At 40.4% G+C, this 21,885-nt stretch overlaps 2 protein-coding genes across 2 annotated transcripts; both read left to right on the plus strand.

Annotated features, from left to right (window-relative positions):
• Nucleotides 1–9,517: 9,517 nt before the first annotated feature.
• On the plus strand, nt 9,518–18,450 carry ctps1b (CTP synthase 1b). Its single transcript, XM_034120709.1, has 18 exons — nt 9,518–9,681; nt 10,707–10,887; nt 10,967–11,137; nt 11,323–11,423; nt 12,140–12,256; nt 12,349–12,432; nt 12,670–12,750; nt 12,886–13,037; nt 13,172–13,304; nt 13,516–13,604; nt 14,013–14,107; nt 14,929–14,991; nt 15,129–15,172; nt 15,258–15,354; nt 15,440–15,495; nt 15,715–15,811; nt 16,000–16,144; nt 16,946–18,450. Exons 2-18 carry the CDS (start codon nt 10,722–10,724, stop codon nt 17,022–17,024), a joined length of 1,770 nt encoding a protein of 589 aa, XP_033976600.1. The 5' UTR covers nt 9,518–9,681; nt 10,707–10,721; the 3' UTR covers nt 17,025–18,450.
• An 827-nt stretch (nt 18,451–19,277) lies between these two features.
• On the plus strand, nt 19,278–21,656 carry rab42b (RAB42, member RAS oncogene family). The gene is made up of 3 exons (XM_034120721.1): nt 19,278–19,625; nt 19,828–20,050; nt 20,885–21,656. Exons 2-3 carry the CDS (start codon nt 19,833–19,835, stop codon nt 21,330–21,332), a joined length of 666 nt encoding a protein of 221 aa, XP_033976612.1. The 5' UTR covers nt 19,278–19,625; nt 19,828–19,832; the 3' UTR covers nt 21,333–21,656.
• The last annotated feature ends 229 nt before the right edge of the window (nt 21,657–21,885 follow it).

Here is a 21,885-nt window from a genome sequence, read left to right on the forward strand (position 1 = left end):
CAGCTTTTTCGGTAGGGGGGCTTAAAGAAAGAAGCACTAAGAGGGTAAATACAGATATATTCAAACAGACAGTTTGAGAAAAATAATGGGCTTTTTCAGAAACCCAAAATACAAGTATAATCGAAAAATTAGCATAATATGTCCTCTTTAATTGAGCAACAACCCACATATGACAAATCCCATTTAAGGGGCCATGTCATCCTCTAATTCTAATGTGGGTGGATATGTGAAAATCTGTTATTAATTTTCCAATAGAGTTCTGTGTTTTTACATTGTGCAAACTAACCTCAGTGCCTTTAGCACGGCTGTCTCTCCAGAGGGACAAAACTGGCAATGTGTCACAGAGGTCATGAACAATGAAAGTCCCCTATCTAGCCTAGTTCATAAACAATGTCTTACAACCTTATACACAACCTGTCCAGGTACACAGATTTAGGTTATGAAAACACTTACGTCAGACGTCCTCTGCTACCCTTTTTTTGTGGCATTTTTTAAGCAGCTGATAACCATCACTCAATATACCTGGTGGCTCTTTATGTGACAGTTGGGATATCAACATCTTCTCTGAACGGAAAGAAAGTACTAGTGCTCTGAGGTCAGGAAGATCAGATGCTTACTGGTTATGAAAAGTGATATTAAATCTTACTTCCATAGCTAAGCTTTAGTTGCTATCTAGCTAGTAGAATTCAGCCTTTTCAGCTGCACAAAACATATATTAATAGAGTGTTTTTTCCTTTCTGTATTCATCCATTTCAAATATGTCTTTTTACCATTTCATGGATGATACTTATAGCATAGAAAGTTGGGACTCTTTCTGATAATATATTGGTGAAGGTTATGGCCGATGGTTTTAAATAAAGTATTTTCTTTTCGTCATTTTGACACGAAATATCAAACTCAATACGTTCATACCCATGAGACTTCGTTGTTGCTGAACTTGGGAACAAAAGAAGGCAACATAATTGATGAATTCAGTTCAAATTGATTATTTCTGTCCTGAAGCATTAGCAGTGCAACTGAGTTATGCACACAGAAAATGTGTTTGTTGTGTATTTTTTTACTTCAGTAAACAGTGCACATTTGTTGCACAATTGCACACATTTTCTTCATCACTAATGTAAGTGTATTAGCTTTCGGGGGTTTTCAGACCTCAGAATGCTGACATGCAGTTCTTTTGTTGTTTCTTTGTTCCTAACTCACCTACAGAAAGTCAAATATTTTCTCTCTTAAAGACTGGTTCGGACAAATTCCTCCAAAAATATATTGGTGTAGGTGTCTTTCCTACACTACCTATTCTGCCGCTGTCTTCTTGCTGGGCATGTAGCCTGCAGTAAAGCTCAAACATGAGCCAATAAAGCTAATTTAACTCCCGGTGTGCCTTGTTTTTTCTCGCAGCAACAGAACATTGTTGGACAGCAACTGATTGGTGGAAGATTCACCGGCCTGTTTCTGGCTCGAGACTCTGCAAATTTAACATCACACTCTGAAGATTCCACTTGCTACCCCCAGCCAAGTGAGGAGGCCAACAACACACACACACACACACACACGCACACGCACACGCACACGCACACGCACACGCACACGCACACGCACACGCACACGCACACACACACACACACACACACACACACACACACACACACAAAAATACTAACTAATTTAAACTCACAAGCAGCCACAAAATCACATGTTCCTCGATACACATGCGGGCACATACCCACACATGCTTTCATGCTGACTTACATGTGCACACACACAAACACTCGCACAATCCCTGTTGTGCGCATGAAATCAGCATAGCTCTCAGAAATTCCACTAACACCTCCCACCCCATGTGGACACACACACACACACACACACACACACACACACACACACACACACAAAGACACACACACACTCCTGTGAACCCACACAATTAATGTGAAATCACATCCATCTTCCACCCCTCTGCCCCTCCCCTGTTCTCCATTACAAATAGCTGAGGATTGCATTCTCTCCCTCTGGCCTTGCCTGATGTTGTTTTTACATGTCTTGTTGTGTGCAATACTCTCCCTTATGTAAAACAAAATTACCCGACATGAGTGTTATTCTCAGTGGGGGAGATTGCACTGGTGCATTCCAAACTCAATGAGAGATGGAGAGAAATGGAGAGAGAGGTGAGCGAGGGATAATCTTCCTTAATGATTATTTTTATGGCAGCCCGGCTACACTAGATGGTCTTCTATGAAGATGGAGGGAGAGGGGGGGTTTGCTACGAAAGTCATGAGTCAGATTCAAACTCACGAGCACCTGCTGAGCTGACACAACGCCTTACAGTCAACAATCTTAAGTAGATTATTTCTTTACAGATTTAACCCCCGCCTCAGCATGAGCACCGAGGATTCCTTGATAAACATTGACCAAGAGATAAGGAGGCAGTGTGTGCCGTTAAGATCCTGTTTACCCTTTAAAGAGTCACAGGGGCCTGTCATCTGTCCCAGCATACATTACATGAAATAGATTCTAATAGCCTCAAATAGAGTATTATCAAATCTAAATTAAATCAATAGCACTTTTCATAGACAAAGGTAACTCAAAGTGCCTCACAAACAAACACAGACAATTTACAAAAAATAAAACAAAACTATCTCCCCCTTGCCAGGTAATAACAAGAGTAACACATAGCATTGTGATTACAAATACAACATTATACTAAAGCAGGACTGAATAAAACATGAATAAAATAAGAATAACATTTGAATAAAATAAGAATTAAATCCAATTCAGTTAAAAGCCTTATTAAAAAGGTGGGTTTTGTGTTTGCTCTTAAGAGTATGAACGCTCTAAACTGTAGGAGAACATGCGAGCACCGCATAGGAAGAGGGAAGGCAGGGAAGAGGATAAAAACAACTAAGGGACAGGACAGGAAATGTCTGTCAATGGCCTTTTGTTTCTGAGGCTTCATGCCATGCTGATAACCACTGACACATTCAGTCCTTTCTCCTGAAATGCCCTGTAAAAGTCTTTGATGCGCAGTCTCATGGTGGACCTTGATGAGCCTTTGGTCTCTGCAGAGAGTCAGCAGTACACACAGCCTCGTTACCAAACAGTTCACAATCCACAAGGGCCAGACCGCATTGGTTCCAGCTGGGTCATGTTCCTCAGACTTCCTTACATGTGATCCAAAGTGCTATGTCCTCTAATCAAGTTATTCATTGTCCTTGCAATCCTCCATGAAGGCTTCTCACAGACCAAGCAAGGGGCTAAGACGCTGACAAAGACAGAAACTCTATTGATAAGGCCACTTAAGCAGAACAGTTCTTTGTATAATACTGTAGCTTGATTGTGGGCACACTGGCAAGTGCACATGAGGTATGGGACAGGAATGGAGACAGACACATGTGTGGAATGGGAAATATTCAATGTTTATGGAATGATTTCCTGTAGGGTAAACATGAAAGCAGTGGAAGAATGCTGGTGCTAATATAAAATATTGGCCATTTAACCATTGAGAAGTTTGGTATAATATAGCTTAAGATTACACATCAATTATTATGTATTGGAAATCATGTGTACTGTATGGGGCAATGTTTGTTTAACTTCAGATAATTATTACCTTCTGAAGTTCCCCTAAACTTTATTGTTTTTGTTTGTTTCTTTTGCCTGCTACTTCACTGTTTTTAGTTCTACATTTGTTTACAGCCACAACTACTGTAACAAAAGAACATGGGCATAGTCACCCTGACGTCACCCATTGGTTTTGGAGAATTTAGTTTGGGAATTTGGGGGTTGCCATCTTGGTTTTAGCCATACTGTTTATTTGGAACAGTTATGCGAGATTTGAATGCTCTACTGAACGCTACCTGCTTGGCAACAAACAACTGAACAACTTGCTAGTGAACATTGTTGAGAACAGATACTTTCCTCAGGAGCTGTTGCTGAACTAAAAGGTAAGTGATAATTGAACACACATTTTTCATGTTGGTAGAATCACAACTTGAAATGAATGTTCCTTTTTTTTCTGTTGGATGTGGAAATAGGCAACGGTTTGCCTTTCACCATAAAAGCTTTATAAGTAGATATTATATCAGTGTTGTGTTAAAAGCTTGTTCCACTTCCAGAAATTGCCAAAATAATAAAAATTAATGAATGCAGGCTTAAATTAAATAAATATCTTTTAAACAAAAAAGGGTATTCAGCATGAAAAATGTAAAAGTTCAAGATTAACTATTGTCAGAAAATGTTTTCCCCTTTAAACAACAATAATATTTATGGCTTTCCTGCCGTGATAACATCTTAAATGATTTCAGCATGGTTTTATAATGGCAACAGGATGCAGGAATTGCCCTAAACTGCTCCAAATATTATGGCCATGAACTATTTTGAACGTAATGGCAACTGAAGCATCAGCAGCCAGTCAGTCCCACCTCCCCTGTGATGCCGGTAAAAGAAGCTGCCACAGCTAAGTGGTGTTAGCAAGCTGAACAGCCTTCAATGCATGAAGAGCTAGAAGTTATTGAATAACCGAGTCAGGGATAAAAGGACTGCTTGTTCATCGCAGCCTAGCATCTGACTGGAGAATGACATGTGGTCTAGAAGTGCTAATGCACGTGGTCACAAGGCATCGTGGTGTTTCTCTTCACTATCTTTGGTATGATCTGTTATCAGACTCCATATCCAGAGCGTTGTGAATGTCACTTGTGGCAACAGTGACTAAGATACACTTTCACATAAAAAGGGATGCAATAATATGAATGAGATTATCATAATCTTTTACAAGAAATGACGCACATCTATGTGGCTCTGGGAGGAACATCTTTAGGCTGTCTCTTTTCATTTGAAACCATCAATGTGCTTTTTAATTAATACAGAATATGGAGCTGCATTTTCATTGTTGCAACAACAAAAGAATCCATCTCTCTGTTTGGCTTGGCTTTGACGTATCGATCTCGTCGCCACCATCAGAAACTCTTCACAGAACATATAATAGCAGTCTCGGTCAAAGGCCACAACCTTAGTGCTGGTCCTTGTTTGCACATTACACATTATTTATAATGGAAAACATAGCTTGATGAATGAGCTCCCATGATCTTCCTCACAATCTCTCATTGAGCAGGCATGTCCTCCTGAAGGGGGGCTCAGCGGTGAAAAAAGAGGAGAGCATGCGTTTTAAATGAATCAATCCTTCTCATTTCCCCCTCTCCTCCTCGGCAGACAGACTTCTCCTGGAGGGGGGTCTGCGGCAGTGGGGAGGGAGAAAAAAAAAACACTGTCATCTGTTTTCATGGAGGTGGCTGAGGCCCAGACTCTAGCTGTGATTTGGCTTGGAGAAAGAGAGATAGGGAAGGAATAGTGCAGTGAGGAGGCGTAGGAGGGGTAGAGCAGAGAGGAAGGATAGAGCAGGGAAAGGTGCAGGAGGAGGGAGGTCAGGGGAAGCAGGGAGAGTAGGGATAGTCAGGAGAGAGCAGGGGCCACATGCTAGGAGTTGGGTCGGGATAATAGCCGAGGATCATGGGATATGCTGGCCTCCATACGTGTACAAAGGCAGCTCACAGATGACAGTGCAGTGGCATACCGGGCAGCGATCCAGAGCTTCTCCCCCGATGGGAAGAGTCCCTCTTTCACTCCCTCGCCGACTCTCTCCCACAAAATTCACTACATTGATATTTCTCTCCATTTCTCTCCCTCTCATCTCTCTATTGTCATCTTTAGTCCCATGTTATCCAATAAACTCTCTCCCTCAATGCTTTTCTTCACTGGTGCTCATAATCAAATTAGATGTGCTCCAAGTAGTGGGAGGAAAGACTAGCTCTCTGTGCAGACACCAAACAGACAACGCCCTTCAACTGACATTTGTTTTCTCAATAACTTGTGGCTTAGGCAATGTGAGGAGAATGGTAGATGTCACACTCCCACACATGCGCGTGCACACACACATACGAGTATGCGTGGAGCGTAAACAGAGTATTAACTAGGTTTAAGACAATGACAACAAACACAGAGTGCGGCTTTTCCCAGAGGTCTATGAGCTGGATTTCTGACTGAGACCATTGTCTCACTCTTGTTTACGACCGCACCTGACCTTGTTGTCACATGTTTGTCACTCCAGCTGGTAGGGAATTCAAACGTGAGGGTGTTTGTGTCAGCTAACAACTTATACATTTACAGATATGTATATAATCTCATATTGGTAGAAGTGGTGGTTCACTAAATGTAATTTAAGCAATCTGATTCATAGAAGTATTTCCCTTTCCTTTCAAGTACCTGCCAAGTGAATTCATCTTTTAACAGTTAAGTGAACTTATTAACTGATTATTGGATACGCTGTCTGTCAGTATGAATAGAAATTGAAATTGACAGCATTTATTGTGGATCACTTGTTAAAGTAATTTCATGTTGGATAATAAAATCAATCACTTTTGCTTGTTCTTCTGAAATGTTCTTTATTTAAAAAGAAATGTTGAATCCTTTGGGTATTGGACGATTTGTCAGACAATCCCAATCACCTTGGACTCTGGGAATGTATGAATGTATTTCTGCAATTTCATTGACTCAAAAACGTTTTAAATAATTGTTTCTCTGAAAAGATTGGCATCAATTATTATTTTGCGGCGCTTAAACACATGATCCTCCCTGCTTCCTATCTGATCAAGGGGAAGCCCTTTGTATTCTGTCCGTCAGCTGGTTAAGATCATTAGGTGTGTACTCTGCTGCAGTACTGATCATTATCCATGCTACCCACCTAACCATTTGCCGCCACAGCCACTGTTTAACCATCCCACCAAGCACAGGAGCAGCCATAATGACACTAATTGCCCAGGAGCTCACTTTTCCTCTGAGTGGTTGTGTACTGCATGCATTGTGCCTTAAGAGCCATCTGTGTATCCGTCTTAAATCGATCTATCTTGCACATTCCAAAACTACAAAGGGACAGGGAAAGGCAGCCCTCCCATTCATAAATAATGTGTATGGAGTGCGGGGGATGTGGGCTTCTGTTTCTTTGTGTCTGTTTGAGCAGAGAGTCGGACCTCTGGAGGACTGGGAGAGTGAAGCATGACATCTGACCCCAGAGCTATCTAACTTCTCTGGGTAGAGGTGAAGAAAACGCTGCCAACACGGGCTGACATGTAACTTTAGTTATCCTACCTCTAGCTTCTTGACATATTACTTTATAATGACTTTTTTGCTACTGTATACACCAGTTTAGTTTATTTGTATTCTTATCGCCACAAAAGATCGTCTGTAAAAGAGACATAATGATATCTAACACATAAGAAGGAAAAGTAGGGAGATACATTCAAACATAAGGGAAAAAAAGGCCAATATTTTTTTTTAATATTTTTTTTAACTGCTTTACTTTGGCTCCAGGAAATATAAGTCAACATCCCTTTCTTCTGATCTTTACTCAAGTCAAATATAAAAGAAAAACTAGTCATTTTGTGCATTTTAAATGGAAATATATGTAAAGTAATATCAAAATGATGCAACTTCGACAATGTTGAAGGAATGGTTAAAAACATTTTTGTTATAATCTCATGGGTTTATGATCAAATCAATATCATACTCTTGCCAGAAAGCAGTTAGCTTAGCTAAGCTTAGCGTCAAGACTGGAGCCTGAGTCTTGGTGTAAAAAAATACACCAAGACTCAGCAACAAAGCTCACAAATGACTGCATTTAATTTGTGTTCAATACCCAAACTAGCAGTAATATGTTGTGGTTTTACGGGAAGTTACTTGCAGGAAATATTACACAGCAAACAGCGACATAAGCTGCATTGTATCAATACTCAGTTAACACTTAGAACAAAAGAAAATAAGCCTATTACTGTTATACTATTTCGCCAAATGGGAAAATGCCACTTTGCGTTCACTGATACAATTGTCTGGGCTATGCATGATGTTATGTCCATTTAAATTGCAACAAGTCAAATCAATTTGTATGAACTGCAATATGATTTATGTCAACACCTCTCCAAATTCATTGGCTTGTCTTGCTCTGTGTGGAAGGTAAAACTATTATAGACAATGATTAACAAACAAGAATGAGCTGTTACAGCTGACTTTGGCCACAGTCAGACACATGACCCAAACACATTGCAAAACATAGCATTGCACTATCTTGTCATCTGCAGAAAATAAAATCATAGTGTCGGTTGGTAATACTGTGCACTGCCATCCACAGATGCGTTTTCCAAAAAGGTGTATTCAACGGGCTGGAACTGCCTTTAAATTGCCCACTCTGTTATTTTAAGATTGCAGAAAGATGAGGGGAGCACAGTAGCTCTTCGTGCAGGAGGTTAATGTGTGTCTGTGCTCACATGTCAGATGTAATTGAAGGGAACAGCTTATGAAAATGAGGTGGCAGGGATGAGGTCTTTAATTAGATAAAGACCATGGACAGAAATGAATTAGAATCACCACTCTCATTGCCCACAGCAAAACTGGAGCGGCACGACAGTGAATACATGAAGGAAAAACTCTAATATTTCACATAGTGTTACTGTAGCAATGGGGTTTTAAGGGACAATTGGTCCATCTTGAAGGGCCTCACTTGGACAAATAATAGTCTATTAAGGTATCTATACACCAGTATTACAATCCTTGTTGCTGTATCTGACGCCTTTTTCACATCATTAAATCATTGGGTTCAATATGTGTGAAAAACCATGTTAAAAGCTCAATTTAGCCTAGATGTGTGCTGAATAATGCAATATAGAACTAACATGCCATCTGGTGGTGAAACTGATATTTGAAAGGACACATGGAAAAATAGCAAGTGACAGAACAAAATTATAAAAGATAATCTCAATGTTGTTAATGAGTAAACCTATTACAAATGTATTACAACTAAATCAAATCATATGTCCAAGAACAGTCATGGCAACTTTGTGATCTTACTGTAAAAGAACATGACAACTTAATCGACTCATTACGTTTTAACAAGGCTGAATATTTGTAAAATAATATAATAAAAAAGGTACACGTTTATTGAATCCAATCTGAGGGAAATTGCTGTACAGCAGCTGCAATACAAAGCGTGCAAATGTAAGTCTAATAACAATATGATGAAAATTAGGTAGGCTGCAAATCTAAAAACATATACAATGTTGGCCATGGTAATGCCAACATCATGTGAATAGTATGGGACATTAAAATATAAATAAACAGTATATAACTGTTGTTGAGATACTAGGTGGGCTTGCATATAGATAGAAATGCAGTAGAGTATCAGATCTGAAGTACAGTTAGTGAAAGAGTACATTACAAATACAAAAAATGTCCATATTATAACATCAAGTTGCACTTGCATTGACCTTGAAACGCTTTATCCACTCCAATACGCGACGTCATGTGGTGAAGACATTTTATCATATTGGTTAAATACTGCCCAGAGTTTAGTCTCTCAGTAACCTAACTCTAAATGCAGGCACCTGATTGGTTGATCCTGGGTGGTGGTACACTAAGGTTTGCCTGAGAGTCTGCGAAGAGGGCACAAAACTACTGATTTAGCAAAAATACGGAAGGAAATAACCTGTAATGTACAAGTGGATCTGTCTGTCAGCTCCACGTGTTATGGCGTGTTTTCACTGCAGCAAGGAAAGTGGAGACTGATGCCTCTTAAACAGAAGTAGAGTTTTAGCTTTTAACAGTCAGTTACTGAAACTAAACGCTATCGTCTTTCTCTTAAGCCGTTTGGTAAGTTTGTGTGGTTTTCTAAGACACATTTGGTGTGCTACTGAGCCAGTAAACAGGTTAAAATGCTGCAAAGTCAGTCGTTGTTGTCTAAAACTGGACAAAATTAGCTTGCTAACATAACTGCTAGCTAGCTTAACTGTAGCCCGTTAGCTGAATACTGTACAGGTTGATATCACTTTACCTCTAAGTAGCCTATTTATAACATTCAGCCTGCAAAACTGGTTGTGTGAAGAAGCGGTTCTTGCTGTACAATCAATCCTCCAAAATACACATTTGTGTGTAATTATATGTATTGTATTTCTTGACAGACTATTAATACTTGTTCTCGCAATGTCAACACATATGTTGGACTGCAAGAATGCTCTCAGTAGCCTCCCCCTTCACATTTGGTTGTTAATTGTGCTACTGGTATTTCCCGCCATTTATTTTCCTGTTGATGTGGTGCAACACCGTTACACTTGTTAAACCTGTCTTCAAGAGTTAGAAATTATCTATTTTAAAAATGCAATAACTTTGTATTTATTCAGATTTACTAGTTTAGCGTCACCATGAGTTTTATATCATATAATATCCCTTCTCCAGATGTAAACAAATGTGTAGTCTCACCTCTTAAGTTTCATGAATCAATAATGTAACCCATCACCACATTTATTTTGACTACTAGTAATGATTTCTAATGCCGATTCAATTTGTGTAATGTTATAATGGTGAAGTTTGAGAACACAGGAATCCTACACAGGAAAGTAAAACAGACCACAATGTTTACATTATAAAGGATTATACACATTAGATAAAAGATTTCTTATACATACAAAGTGTGTTCTAAGGTCAATACAGCCATGAAATAAACCAATGGAGAATTGTTATATTGGTATTCCATTTGAAATATAGAGCACATACTACACAGTGTATACACTCGTCGTGTTGTCTGTATTGCATCAGGTCCTCATCCCACACATGTGGTTGAACAGGTTGGACACATGTCTTTTTGCAGCGTTGTGTAAAGATTTTTTCTTTGTTTTTAGTCTTCACAAACCACCATGAAGTACATCCTGGTAACCGGTGGTGTCATATCTGGTATTGGCAAAGGAATCATTGCCAGCAGCGTGGGAACAATCCTCAAGTCCTGCGGCCTTCACGTCACAGCCATCAAAATCGATCCGTATATCAATATTGATGCGGGCACCTTCTCACCTTATGAACATGGTGAGATCAGTTGCATTCATGTTTATACGTGTCATTAGGTCAAACCCTCTGATAAATAGATATAATGTCTGTCGTGCAGGTGAAGTGTTTGTTCTCGATGACGGCGGGGAGGTGGATCTGGACTTGGGGAACTATGAGCGTTTCCTGGACATCCGTCTTACCAGAGACAACAACCTCACCACTGGAAAGATCTACCAGTCCGTCATCAACAAGGAGAGGAGGGGAGACTACCTGGGCAAGACTGTACAGGGTGAGTGAGTGCACATTCTCCAAAAAAGGAAACGCTTCCTCTGACTGTTGTGAAATTCTGCATTCTCACCTGTATGTGTGTTTAGAGAATGGATAATCTGCCAAGAGCTACATTCTTCACAAGCTTGTCCACTAAGCAGTGATGATTGGTTTTAAATGACTTATTTTCTATAAATCTCTCTCCAGTGGTACCCCACATCACGGATGCCATCCAGGAGTGGGTGATGAAGCAGGCCAAGATCTCAGTCGATGATGATGGAGTGGAGCCACAAGTTTGTGTCATTGAGGTACGTTGGTCTTGTTGGTAATTTTCTCTGTTTTTGTGAAGTGAACATTTTATAAATTGACAAACTGGATTTGGCATATAAAGTCAACAGTGTCATACTTCAACATTTCACGGGCCACACGCAATTATTTGTTACCTTTTTTTTATAGTGGTATTTAAGGGAAATAAAGATTTAATATCAGAAAGGAAACCAAGCATGTTGGCCAAAGCACTGGAACATATTGGCACCATTCAGCAAGCAGAGAAAATAGCTGAATTCACACAAATTGATCTGCCAGTGAAGCAGAAAAACAAGCTTTATTTTCACTGAAAAACCAAGGGGTTTAGAAATTGATTTGTTGAGGAGAGTCTGTCAAACTTTACTTCTGTTTGCCCAGCCATTATCGGCAATGAGAAATGGTGTACTAAATAGTAAAACAGTGTTTTATTTATTAAAACGTTTGTTTAAAAACATGTACTGGAAAAGTATAGCATCTTTGGTACATGTGCCGCTGAAACTGGTCAACTTTTCATAAACAAAGCAGAATTATTACCCTGCCTCCAACAGTTCTTTCCTTATGGCATAAATCAAAGCCTGTTTGACAGTTTAATGTGCTCAGTACAGCGGTTTTCATTTTGTACTCTCCAGGGTGTGTTGGTTATGCAAGATGCTGAGAAACACCTGTGTGTTGGTGCATGCAGTTCTTTGCGCTGAGCAGGTGTTTCTGTGTTTTACAGCTGGGAGGCACAGTGGGGGACATCGAGAGTATGCCCTTCATCGAGGCCTTCAGACAGTTCCAGTTCAAGGTGAAGAGGGAGAACTTCTGCAACATCCACGTCAGCTTGATACCACAGGTACTGCACACTGGTGAACGCATGTGTCCAATCTTGTTGTTTGTCACACATTCGTGCAAACATTTGAGCTGAGTTTGCTTTTGTGTCCTCAGCCCAATACCACAGGAGAGCAGAAAACCAAACCGACCCAGAACAGTGTCCGAGAGCTCAGAGGCCTGGGCTTGTCTCCAGATTTAGTGAGTCGGTTTACAATATGTTGTTTAATTTGGCATTTCCTCCTGCACCCCATATATAACAGAGCAGGCGTCCACTTTCCCTGTATGTGGAGAAATCTATATCCAATAATTACATATTCATCTCACAGCGATCTAAAACATATCAGACATCAAATTTACAAGTGTGTTTTATATTGGAACCTTTGAGGGCCATACCCTTTTTTTATATTATAATAAAAATGTATTGATTTTTTTCAGATTATGTGCCGCTGTTCAACACCCCTAGAAACGTCTGTCAAGGAGAAGATCTCCATGTTCTGTCATGTGGAGCCCTCGCAGGTAAAGGAGTTGAGAACGTGCATCACTTGGAGCTCGATGTGAAACCCAAGCTGCTTACATTAGTTCTGAACTAGTACAATTCATCTGAAGTTGTGGTATTGTATTTTCTAACACAAGTTTTGTAATTGTTTCCAGGTGATCTGTGTCCATGACGTCTCCTCGCTCTACAAAGTGCCGCTGCTGCTGGAGGACCAAGGAGTGGTGAGCTACTTCTGTCAGAGACTGAGTCTACCCATCGAGGTGAGGCCCAGGAAGATGCTCACAAAGTGGAAGGAGATGGCTGACAGGTGAGGATGTTGGTTCATACAACTTTAATTTTGCCCGGGGTTCTAAAAAATACATTGTATTGTGTTTTTGAGTCTGTAAAGTAAATAAATGATACACTAGATCGGTACTGTGAACAATTTTCCTATTTTCGCAGAACTGCCCGTCTCTTGGAGCCAGTCTCCATAGCTCTGGTGGGGAAATACACAAAATTAGCTGACTCCTACACGTCCGTTATCAAGGCCTTGGAGCACTCTGCCCTCGCTGTGAATCACAAACTAGAAGTCAAGGTATTGAAACGTCTCACATTTGTATGTTTTGTATATTTCACTTTTGCAACAATGCTGTGCAGTTTATGTTGAATGTTGTCTCAGGACACTTTAGAAAGTAGCTAAATGCCTAGCATGTGCTCATATTAAACAGTATTCAGCCTGTTGGCCATGATGTTGACTTGTCCCCTTGCAAATGATGCTATTTGTTATTTTATTTTCATTATGACAGTACATAGACTCTGCTGACCTGGAGGCTGCCACTCAGCAAGATGAGCCTGTGAAATATCATGAAGCCTGGCAGAAACTCTGCAGCTCTCAGTGAGTAGAATATGAAAATAATGAGATTTACACTCGGCTGATTCAAGGTTTATTATGTATGCCACATGATGGCAGCAGAGTCCTGTCATACCAATGGGTTTATATCCTTTCACAACATGGGATGCATTTGTTTTAAAGAAAGCTGGCATGTAGCCTAATCAAATTATGAGCAATTATGTATTGCCACATAGTGTCTCACAACCTTTTGCAAATATAAAACACGAATGCTAGATATCAACATGTTACACCTTTGTTGAGCTTACTAAGTGGAAGACTGATATAGTAGCTCCCCAGTATTTTACTCCTAGACTACAGGTGTTTAAAATGTTTAATGTTTGCCTGCAATGTAATCTGGACTATTATGAAATATGAAATGAGCTGAGGCTGTCCCCCCCCCCCCTCTCACAGTGGCGTGTTGGTACCAGGAGGTTTTGGTGTGAGAGGGACAGAAGGCAAGATACACGCTATTAACTGGGCGAGGAAACAGAACAAGCCATTCCTGGGTAAGAGTGGTTCAATCATTCCTGCCTTCATTACATCCTATTGTTACATTTCATACTAATAGCAAACCTGATGGAAACTAGACATGTTTACCAGTTCATCAGACATGTAAACAATTCTATTATGCAGCCTCATACTTAATTATAGCTGCACTGTATGTATATCTCAGATTATTTTTGTGTTTGTATTGCCTTGTTAGTGCAGTTGAATATAGACAGGAAAGAGGGGTATGTGCCATAGTTACATGGGGGTGCTCAACGAGGTGAGCTTTAGACGCCCCTCTTACAATAATATGAAGAACAAATATAATTGATTGCATGCTGCCACAGTCTGTTCTATTCCTGTAACTGTCATGAAATGTGTTTTCCTGCTAAAAACATTAGTCTAAAATATAAAGCCAACGCTACATGAAAAATATGTATTTGTGCAACTGGACATAGTTTGATGATATCTAAATATATCTAAAGAGATAATGAAAAAGTGTTGTGTTCACGTGTCTACATGTGTTACAGACTCACTGTATCCATAATTCAAACCTCAAAGTGCTGCCACATAAAGAACATTACATGAAGGCCATTAATTATTGTGCAATCAATGACTCTGACGTTATAATGGGAAAAAAAGGTTTAATTGCTGCCACTTAAACACTTGTAATATAATGAGTCCTGAAAAAGGTCAACACTTTATATAGGCACTTTATAATCGCATGCAGAAGCTTTAGTCATACAAGTGGTTTTGCACAGTGCGGATATTCGTCAGTCTTCCCTTAAATACGAGTGCTCTGTCTCATTATGCTCGTATCCTGCTGCTCCTGTTTCTGCAGGAGTGTGTTTGGGCATGCAGCTGGCGGTGTGTGAGTTCGCCCGCAATGTCCTCGGATGGGAAGGTGAGGGAGTGTGCAGTTGATGCCACTGTAACAAAAATCAACATTTGACTCCTATGGTTCCTAATCGAATGATGAAAGAACACAGACCCGATGGGAAGTTGATTTGAGCTCATATCAGCTTCGCTTATCTTTTCCAGATGCCAACTCGACAGAATTTAATCCAGAATCCAGTCACCCCGTAGTAGGTTATCTTCCGAGCCCATATCACATCCTTCCAGCAGAGTCTCCACCAGAATCGGTTTAAACGTCCTGTTTTATCTTGACAGGTGATTGACATGCCAGAGCACAACCCAGGGCAGATGGGCGGGACTATGAGGCTGGGGAAGAGGCGGACTATGTTCAAATCCAACAACAGCGTAATGAGTATGTATCCTTCTTGAATGAATGGTACAGCGTTGGTTGGCTTCTGGCTATTGTGTTTCTGATGAGTGTCATTTCATCGTTCTAGGAAAACTGTACGGAGATGTGGAATATGTTGACGAGAGGCACAGGCACAGATTTGAGGTAAAGCAAAACGTAGGGTCTGGGAGAGCAGAGCTAATGCATTCCTGGTCAATCTTATTATGCTTGTGCAGGCTGCAGCGACTCGCAGCCCCATTTAAATGTTTCTGTTTTGCATGGTTATAGCCAGAGTTAATGTTGAAGCATCAGTAATTAGATGACCTTCTAACCTTATTTGGATAAAAAATCTTTCCCGAAACCTTGAACCATTCCTCATTTCAGGTGAACCCTGAGCTCAAGCACCACTTTGAAGAAAAGGGTCTTCAGTTTGTCGGCCAGGATGTGGAAGGAGAGCGAATGGAGATCATTGAATTGGAGAGTGAGTGTTTTTTAAACCGGCTTCCACGGGCTGTTGCTAATAAATGCGAAATGCTGAGTATCACCTGAAAGCTTTGACCGAGCTCATGTTTGGGATATGCTCTTACCGTCTCTACCACTATAAATGTTACCTCCTATGTACTGGAGCTTAATGGGTGTGTACTAATCCACTGCTCTTTGTTGTGTCAGATCATTGTTACTTTGTGGGAGTGCAGTACCACCCAGAGTTCACCTCCAGGCCCATGAAACCCTCTCCTCCGTACTTCGGTCTCCTGCTGGCTGCGGCAGGGAAACTCCCCAGCTACCTGGCCAAGGGCTGCCGTCTGTCTCCACGGTGAGCTTTGACAGCTTCAGACGTTTAGAATTACATTACATCTCATTTGCAATTTACAGTAATTGCAAAAAACATGGAAATACAAAATTCAGAACAACAACAAAACACACAGGTATAATCACTCCAAAAGAGCGTAAACACTTAAGTGATGGTGCGTATGTTTCAGATAAGCTATAACCCTTAACGTTTTATGTGTTGGGTTTAAATCACTCTTTTTTTTCGTTGTTAATAGCCAAGAACAAGAATAAAATAACTTTCACGATGCTCCTGCAGTTCGTTGGTTACATCTAAATCGTATTTTTCTACAATTATGCAATAAAAAAACGATATTGTCAGTGCTTTATATCCATCTTCTCCCCCCCCCCCCCCCCCCCGTATTGGCTAATTCAATTTAAATACGTTTCTTTATTGGAGTGGCATCAAATCATGTAAAGTATTGTTCCATAACCTGCTTACTGACATTAACTCTGATTAGCTTGAAATCTACCTTACCTAAGATTGGGACATACTGTACATTTCCCCCATAGTGTAAAACATAAAGACATCCCATTTTGTTTTTCATTCCCTTTTAAAGTATGCTGTTATATTGTTGACGCTTTTACGTGTCGTTGAATTTACTCAAATGCAGTTGACTCTTCAACCTGAACGGCAATTTACAAGCATAATTGTATTCAGTGTCATAATCTACTCTCTTACACTTGGTTTACAGTGAGTATTATTATCGCAGCTGCAATCACCGTAAAGCAATCGCTGTCAGGCTTTATTGCTGTTCTCACTTTATGTGTTGGTGTTCCTCTGCAGAGACACGTACAGCGACCGCAGCGACAGCAGCTCTCCTGAAACAGACCTCTCGGATCTCAAGTTCCTCTCTCTGTCCTGAGAGCCCAGCGTGGGAAGCTGTGTGTTCCTGTGTCACTCAGGCAGAGAAAAGGCTGGACTGTTATTAACTGATGAGGCAAACTATTTATACCTTCTGATCGGAACGACATGTTACATAATGTATACACTCAAATATATTAAGCTTATATTGGATGTGTATACTGTAGGGGTAAAGGGGTTTTATGCTGTCTACGCTGTGTGTGGGCGTTTGGAGTTGCTTTCATAAGCAGAAGCTGGGGTGAAGTGTGTATAGGGAACTGAAAGAAAACACATTTTTTAATACCTGTACAAATATATATTTGTAGAATGGGAAGAGAAAAACATGGACAGCAATGCATCAGCTTGATGGTATACAGTCAGCCAATTTAAAATCATAACACTTGAGAAAAGGTTGACATGGATATTATATGTTGCTGCTGTTAAGAATAGAAACTTAGGAATAAGTTTGAAAAAGCAGATAATTTATTAATTTGCACCAGCGAGCAAGAGTCAGGGTTCCAGTTCGAACATCTGTCCTTTAATTCAATCAAATGTATGAAAACACTCAAAAGAAACATTATGTATTGGTACAATCGTTGTGTTTGTATAGTCAAAATAGCAATTTAACATATGATTTAAACATTTACTTCTTTGAACAATGTATGTTACTGTGTGTCTTACAATTGTATGTGTATTTCTTCTTTTAGGTTTAATACCAGCTTGCATGTCATAACTCATTCAGAGTTTCCACACAACAGTGAGTAGGCTTTATGCCATTATGGTTTCAAATAGTCTTGCACTGTAACACAAGAATGAGATTAAACGTGTTCACAAAGTTATGTTTGGGTGACTTTGGGGTCTATATTTGGTTTTTTGTTGTTGTATTAAAGTGAATTGTTTAGACATCAGCAAATACATTCAAAACCTTTGTAATGGGTCGTGCACTTTAGGGTGTTATTTCTTCAAGGTTTCTCACCTTCAACTTGAACTCACCGCTCCTGCTTGCACGACTTTTATGTTTGAGACCTTTTGCTTGCTGACAAACAAAGGCTTTGAACTCCATTGCCTTTTACAGAGCTTACTAAAAGGAAATATACTGACTTACAGTTATCTGAAGATCAGGTCCACTTAAAGTGACCTGTTGAGTCAGCCGTTTTAACAGAATAAAGAAGGCTTGGATATGAGATCTGACGCTTTAAAACTGATTGAGAAACCTAAAGATCTGATTTCAAAACATCCCCAACAGCCAACTGTAGAAGATGTCACATTTTCACTTGGAGTCTTGTCAAATTTAATGAGCCTGAATATCTAAATCATTGCTGCCAATGCTAAATCTGTTGGTGACCCAAATGAAAACATGCTGTATTTTTATATCTATGAAGCTCAGTTGCATGTGTGATTCATTGTTTGTTCATTCTGAATAAATATATTTGTATTCCTCTCGACAATTTGGCTTTTTATTGAAGTAATGCTGAGAATCATGGCAACTTCTGCTTTTTACCAGCGACTATGAGACCCTTGGTTTAAATTAAATCTAAAAGGGCGTGCATTGATACTCTAATGCGTTTTAAAGAGACTGAAACGCTTTTGTATTCATTGATAGCAATACTGTTGATGCTGTTTGGCATTGGGGGAACTTGATACTAGTGTAATTCTTTTTTTATATAAATGTAAAGTCTGGAAGATGTCTGTATTCATTACAATTCACAAAAAAAGGTGCGACTGAGAACAATAACACAAATACTTGTACAGTATTTAGTTGCTGTCTTGTGATAGCTGTAAAAAGCTGAATACATTTGTGTGTGCTATTTTTATTTGTTGTTCTCATAGAAACTCTTGCATTTAATGACAACCAAGTTCAATACTAAAATAGTCACAATAACTAAGAAGAAGACATGTAGTCATTACTAAAAATACCATTAAACCTTCAACAAACCCATTGTAGAAAAGGAGTAGCCTTTCCTAGTGATTCCCAGGGGAACATAAACTGTCAACTTCCCTTTTCAGGTAGCAATGTTCACTCTACTGACAATACCATAAAGTGATAAGAACTGCTGCAAATCCTGTGGGCAGACAGTTGCCCACATCCACCACTGTCAATGATGTCACTCTGATATAAACCAGCAGGAAACATTACGTTTTGTCTTGATATGGTATCAACTGCAACACTACTTCCTTTATAACCCCTCCCCTTTTACTCCCACATCTGGCCCTCCCATTCCACAACAGCCCTCCCCTTATCCTTTTTCTGCCCTGCCTTTTGTCAAGTATAAACAGGGAAACTTTAGAAGTTCACTCCCCTGCGCAGCACACCCATGCACATGCTTACAGTATCAGTCAGGATCAGCAACTCGGATGCCAACCACAGCTGTACTAGGATCTACTTTTGTGGGACAGATTTGTCCACAAACCTGCTTTTTGAAGAGTTTTGGATGAACCACCATGGGGCAGAGAGTGAGAGACTTGTGCTGCAGCCCTCACCTGTATAGGAGTTTGAGATGACTGTGAACAGATTGCTGATTGCGAGATTTACAAGGAGTGGCTGCTGTGGTTGTTCTCAACATTTGGAGCGTCAAAGATAAGGAACCAACTGGTGGGAAGCTGGATTTCTAGTCTCTTACAGGTAATATTTCTTCTTTAAATATCTTGTACAACCCTTAAGGTACCATCTATAGTGTTCAATATAAACCTCAGTTATTCCTGACCTTACTTGCAACCTCTTTCATAATTCCTTTGGTGTCCATCTTCTTTTTAACCCAACTTGTATACACATCTGAATCCCTACAAGCTGTATTCACTGTCATACCTTGTTTCCCCACAACCAGCAACCATGGATCTAACGTTGTGGCAGTACCAGTTCAGGATCATCATGCTGGGGGACTCCACAGTGGGCAAGTCCTCCCTGCTGAAGCGCTACACAGAAGACATGTTCCTGGAGTCCATCAACCAGACGGTGGGTGTAGACTTCTACGTTCACTTCCTGGAGGTGGAGCCGGGCGTCCGCGTCAAGCTACAGTTCTGGGACACAGCCGGGCAGGAAAGGTTCAGGTGAGGACGCACCAGACACTATGCTTCTTTGTATAAGATAGTACTAGAATATAAATATCCCAATATGACTCCTCTGCATGCAAATATACTATCCAAATAAACTACCACTGGTTATTCCATTCACACGGGTTCATTAGTGTTTGCCACTGTGTATCCACCCTGTCAAACTCACAAGATCAGTGTGTGTAGAGATGCAGTGCTGTATGTGTAATGCTTAAAGTTGAAGAGGCCGATCTTTCAAAGGGCGTTATTCTTCATGCTCAGCATATTTAAAGAAAAAACTAAACAAACAGTAAAATATTTCACTGTCTCTAAATTCATTAAATCAGTTCTCCAGTTGAATGAACCGTGACAAATTGCAGACTGCCTGTTTGTGTTTACCTCCTCTCTGCCTCGTATCTGTAGCCAGCTTATCCCACATGAGTCAGCTAAAAAGTCAGCCAAATCAGGATAGTTTTCCTAAATAAGTAATGAATAAAGTATGTGTTTTTTTTAGCAACGGGCTCCAAGGAGGACCGTTTAACCAGCCCTATGATTTCGGTTAAACATTCAGTGACTCATGGGGGAACTCCATGCCTCTTGACAGTTTCCTGATTAGGCTGAGAGAAACACAGTAGATATTCATTTATTGACTCTTTAATCAACCTGCTTATCTTTAAGAAAAAGCTCAACTCAGACAGTGAAGAGCATCAGCTGATTATTTGATCACTCTAACAGGAAGTTAGTAAGCCCAGTCTGACCTCTGCACCACCCAGTGAGGTTTTCATGTGTTGAAATTCAAACCTCCTCCTTCTTTCCTCATGATTTAACCCCGTGTCTCTCCTCTTTCCTCAGGTCTGTCACCCGTTCTTATTACCGCAACTCAGTCGGAGGCCTGCTGGTGTTTGACATGACCAACCAAGCCTCCTTTGACCACATTAAGGAGTGGCACGATGAGGTGTGCGAGCGAGTGCAGCCGAATAAGGTTCTGTTTGTCCTGGTGGGACAGAAGAGCGACCAAGATGCTCAGGGGGGGAGGGTGGTGAGTCGGGAGCAGGCTGAGAAACTGGCCGGGCAGCTAGGGATGCCGTACATCGAGGCTTCTGCCAAGATGGGTCAGAACGTGAGGGAGGCCTTCGAGCTGCTCACTCGGAGGGTCTACCAGGGTCTACTGAGCGGAGAGGTGGAGCTGCAGGAGGGCTGGGATGGAGTCAAGTGTGCCGCACCTCATGCGCTTCAGTTACAGAGAGCCAGCCTGACACAACCCATTTCCACCTCCAAGAAGAAGAAGTGTTGTGATTAAACCGTGGACTGGTGGTGGTCTCCACAACACACTAATGTTACAATAGAACTAAAACCAGCCCCCAGGAGGTCTGATCTATGCTGGAGGTTTAATGTAATAACTTGACCATCATGAAAACCATTAAAGTACAATGTTTTGATATTCATCTTTGGCCCATGATGGCAATGTTGATCAGTTGTTTGGTAAAACAGATAAACGTACTATTAGATGACTTGCCACTTAATTTTGTCCAGCATTCATTTTATTTTTTTGGTACCACTTTACAATAAGACTACCCTTATAAAGGATTCATAAAGGGTTTATAATTAGTTTATGAATTAGGTTGTAAACACTTTATTAATCATTAAGAACCATTTATAAACCAGTTCTAACATACATCAACACAGGCTCACTATTTGGCAAGATGACTAAGCCTTATATTGGCTACTTAGCGAGAATCAACTCAGTGAGCAACAGATACCAAGGATGTTGGCTGATGAAGAAGACGAAGTAAGCTAGGTAGCCACTATAAGGCTTAGCAGTAGGCCTACAGATAAATGTGGGCTCACTATTT

Source organism: Trematomus bernacchii, unplaced genomic scaffold (assembly GCF_902827165.1).
Source record: "Trematomus bernacchii unplaced genomic scaffold, fTreBer1.1, whole genome shotgun sequence".
Classification (NCBI taxonomy): domain Eukaryota; kingdom Metazoa; phylum Chordata; class Actinopteri; order Perciformes; family Nototheniidae; genus Trematomus; species Trematomus bernacchii.

What these genes read in the sequence shown, in the direction of transcription:
- ctps1b (XM_034120709.1), top strand. Translation starts at nt 10,722, where the DNA reads ATGAAGTACATCCTGGTAACCGGTGGTGTCATATCTGGTATTGGCAAA. An exon ending in ACAGAACAAGCCATTCCTGG is followed by an intron (nt 14,108 to 14,928) that starts GTAAGAGTGGTT and finishes CTGTTTCTGCAG; the next exon opens with GAGTGTGTTTGGGCATGCAG. An exon ending in ATCCAACAACAGCGTAATGA is followed by an intron (nt 15,355 to 15,439) that starts GTATGTATCCTT and finishes TCATCGTTCTAG; the next exon opens with GAAAACTGTACGGAGATGTG.
- rab42b (XM_034120721.1), top strand. Translation starts at nt 19,833, where the DNA reads ATGGATCTAACGTTGTGGCAGTACCAGTTCAGGATCATCATGCTGGGG. An exon ending in GCCGGGCAGGAAAGGTTCAG is followed by an intron (nt 20,051 to 20,884) that starts GTGAGGACGCAC and finishes CTCTTTCCTCAG; the next exon opens with GTCTGTCACCCGTTCTTATT.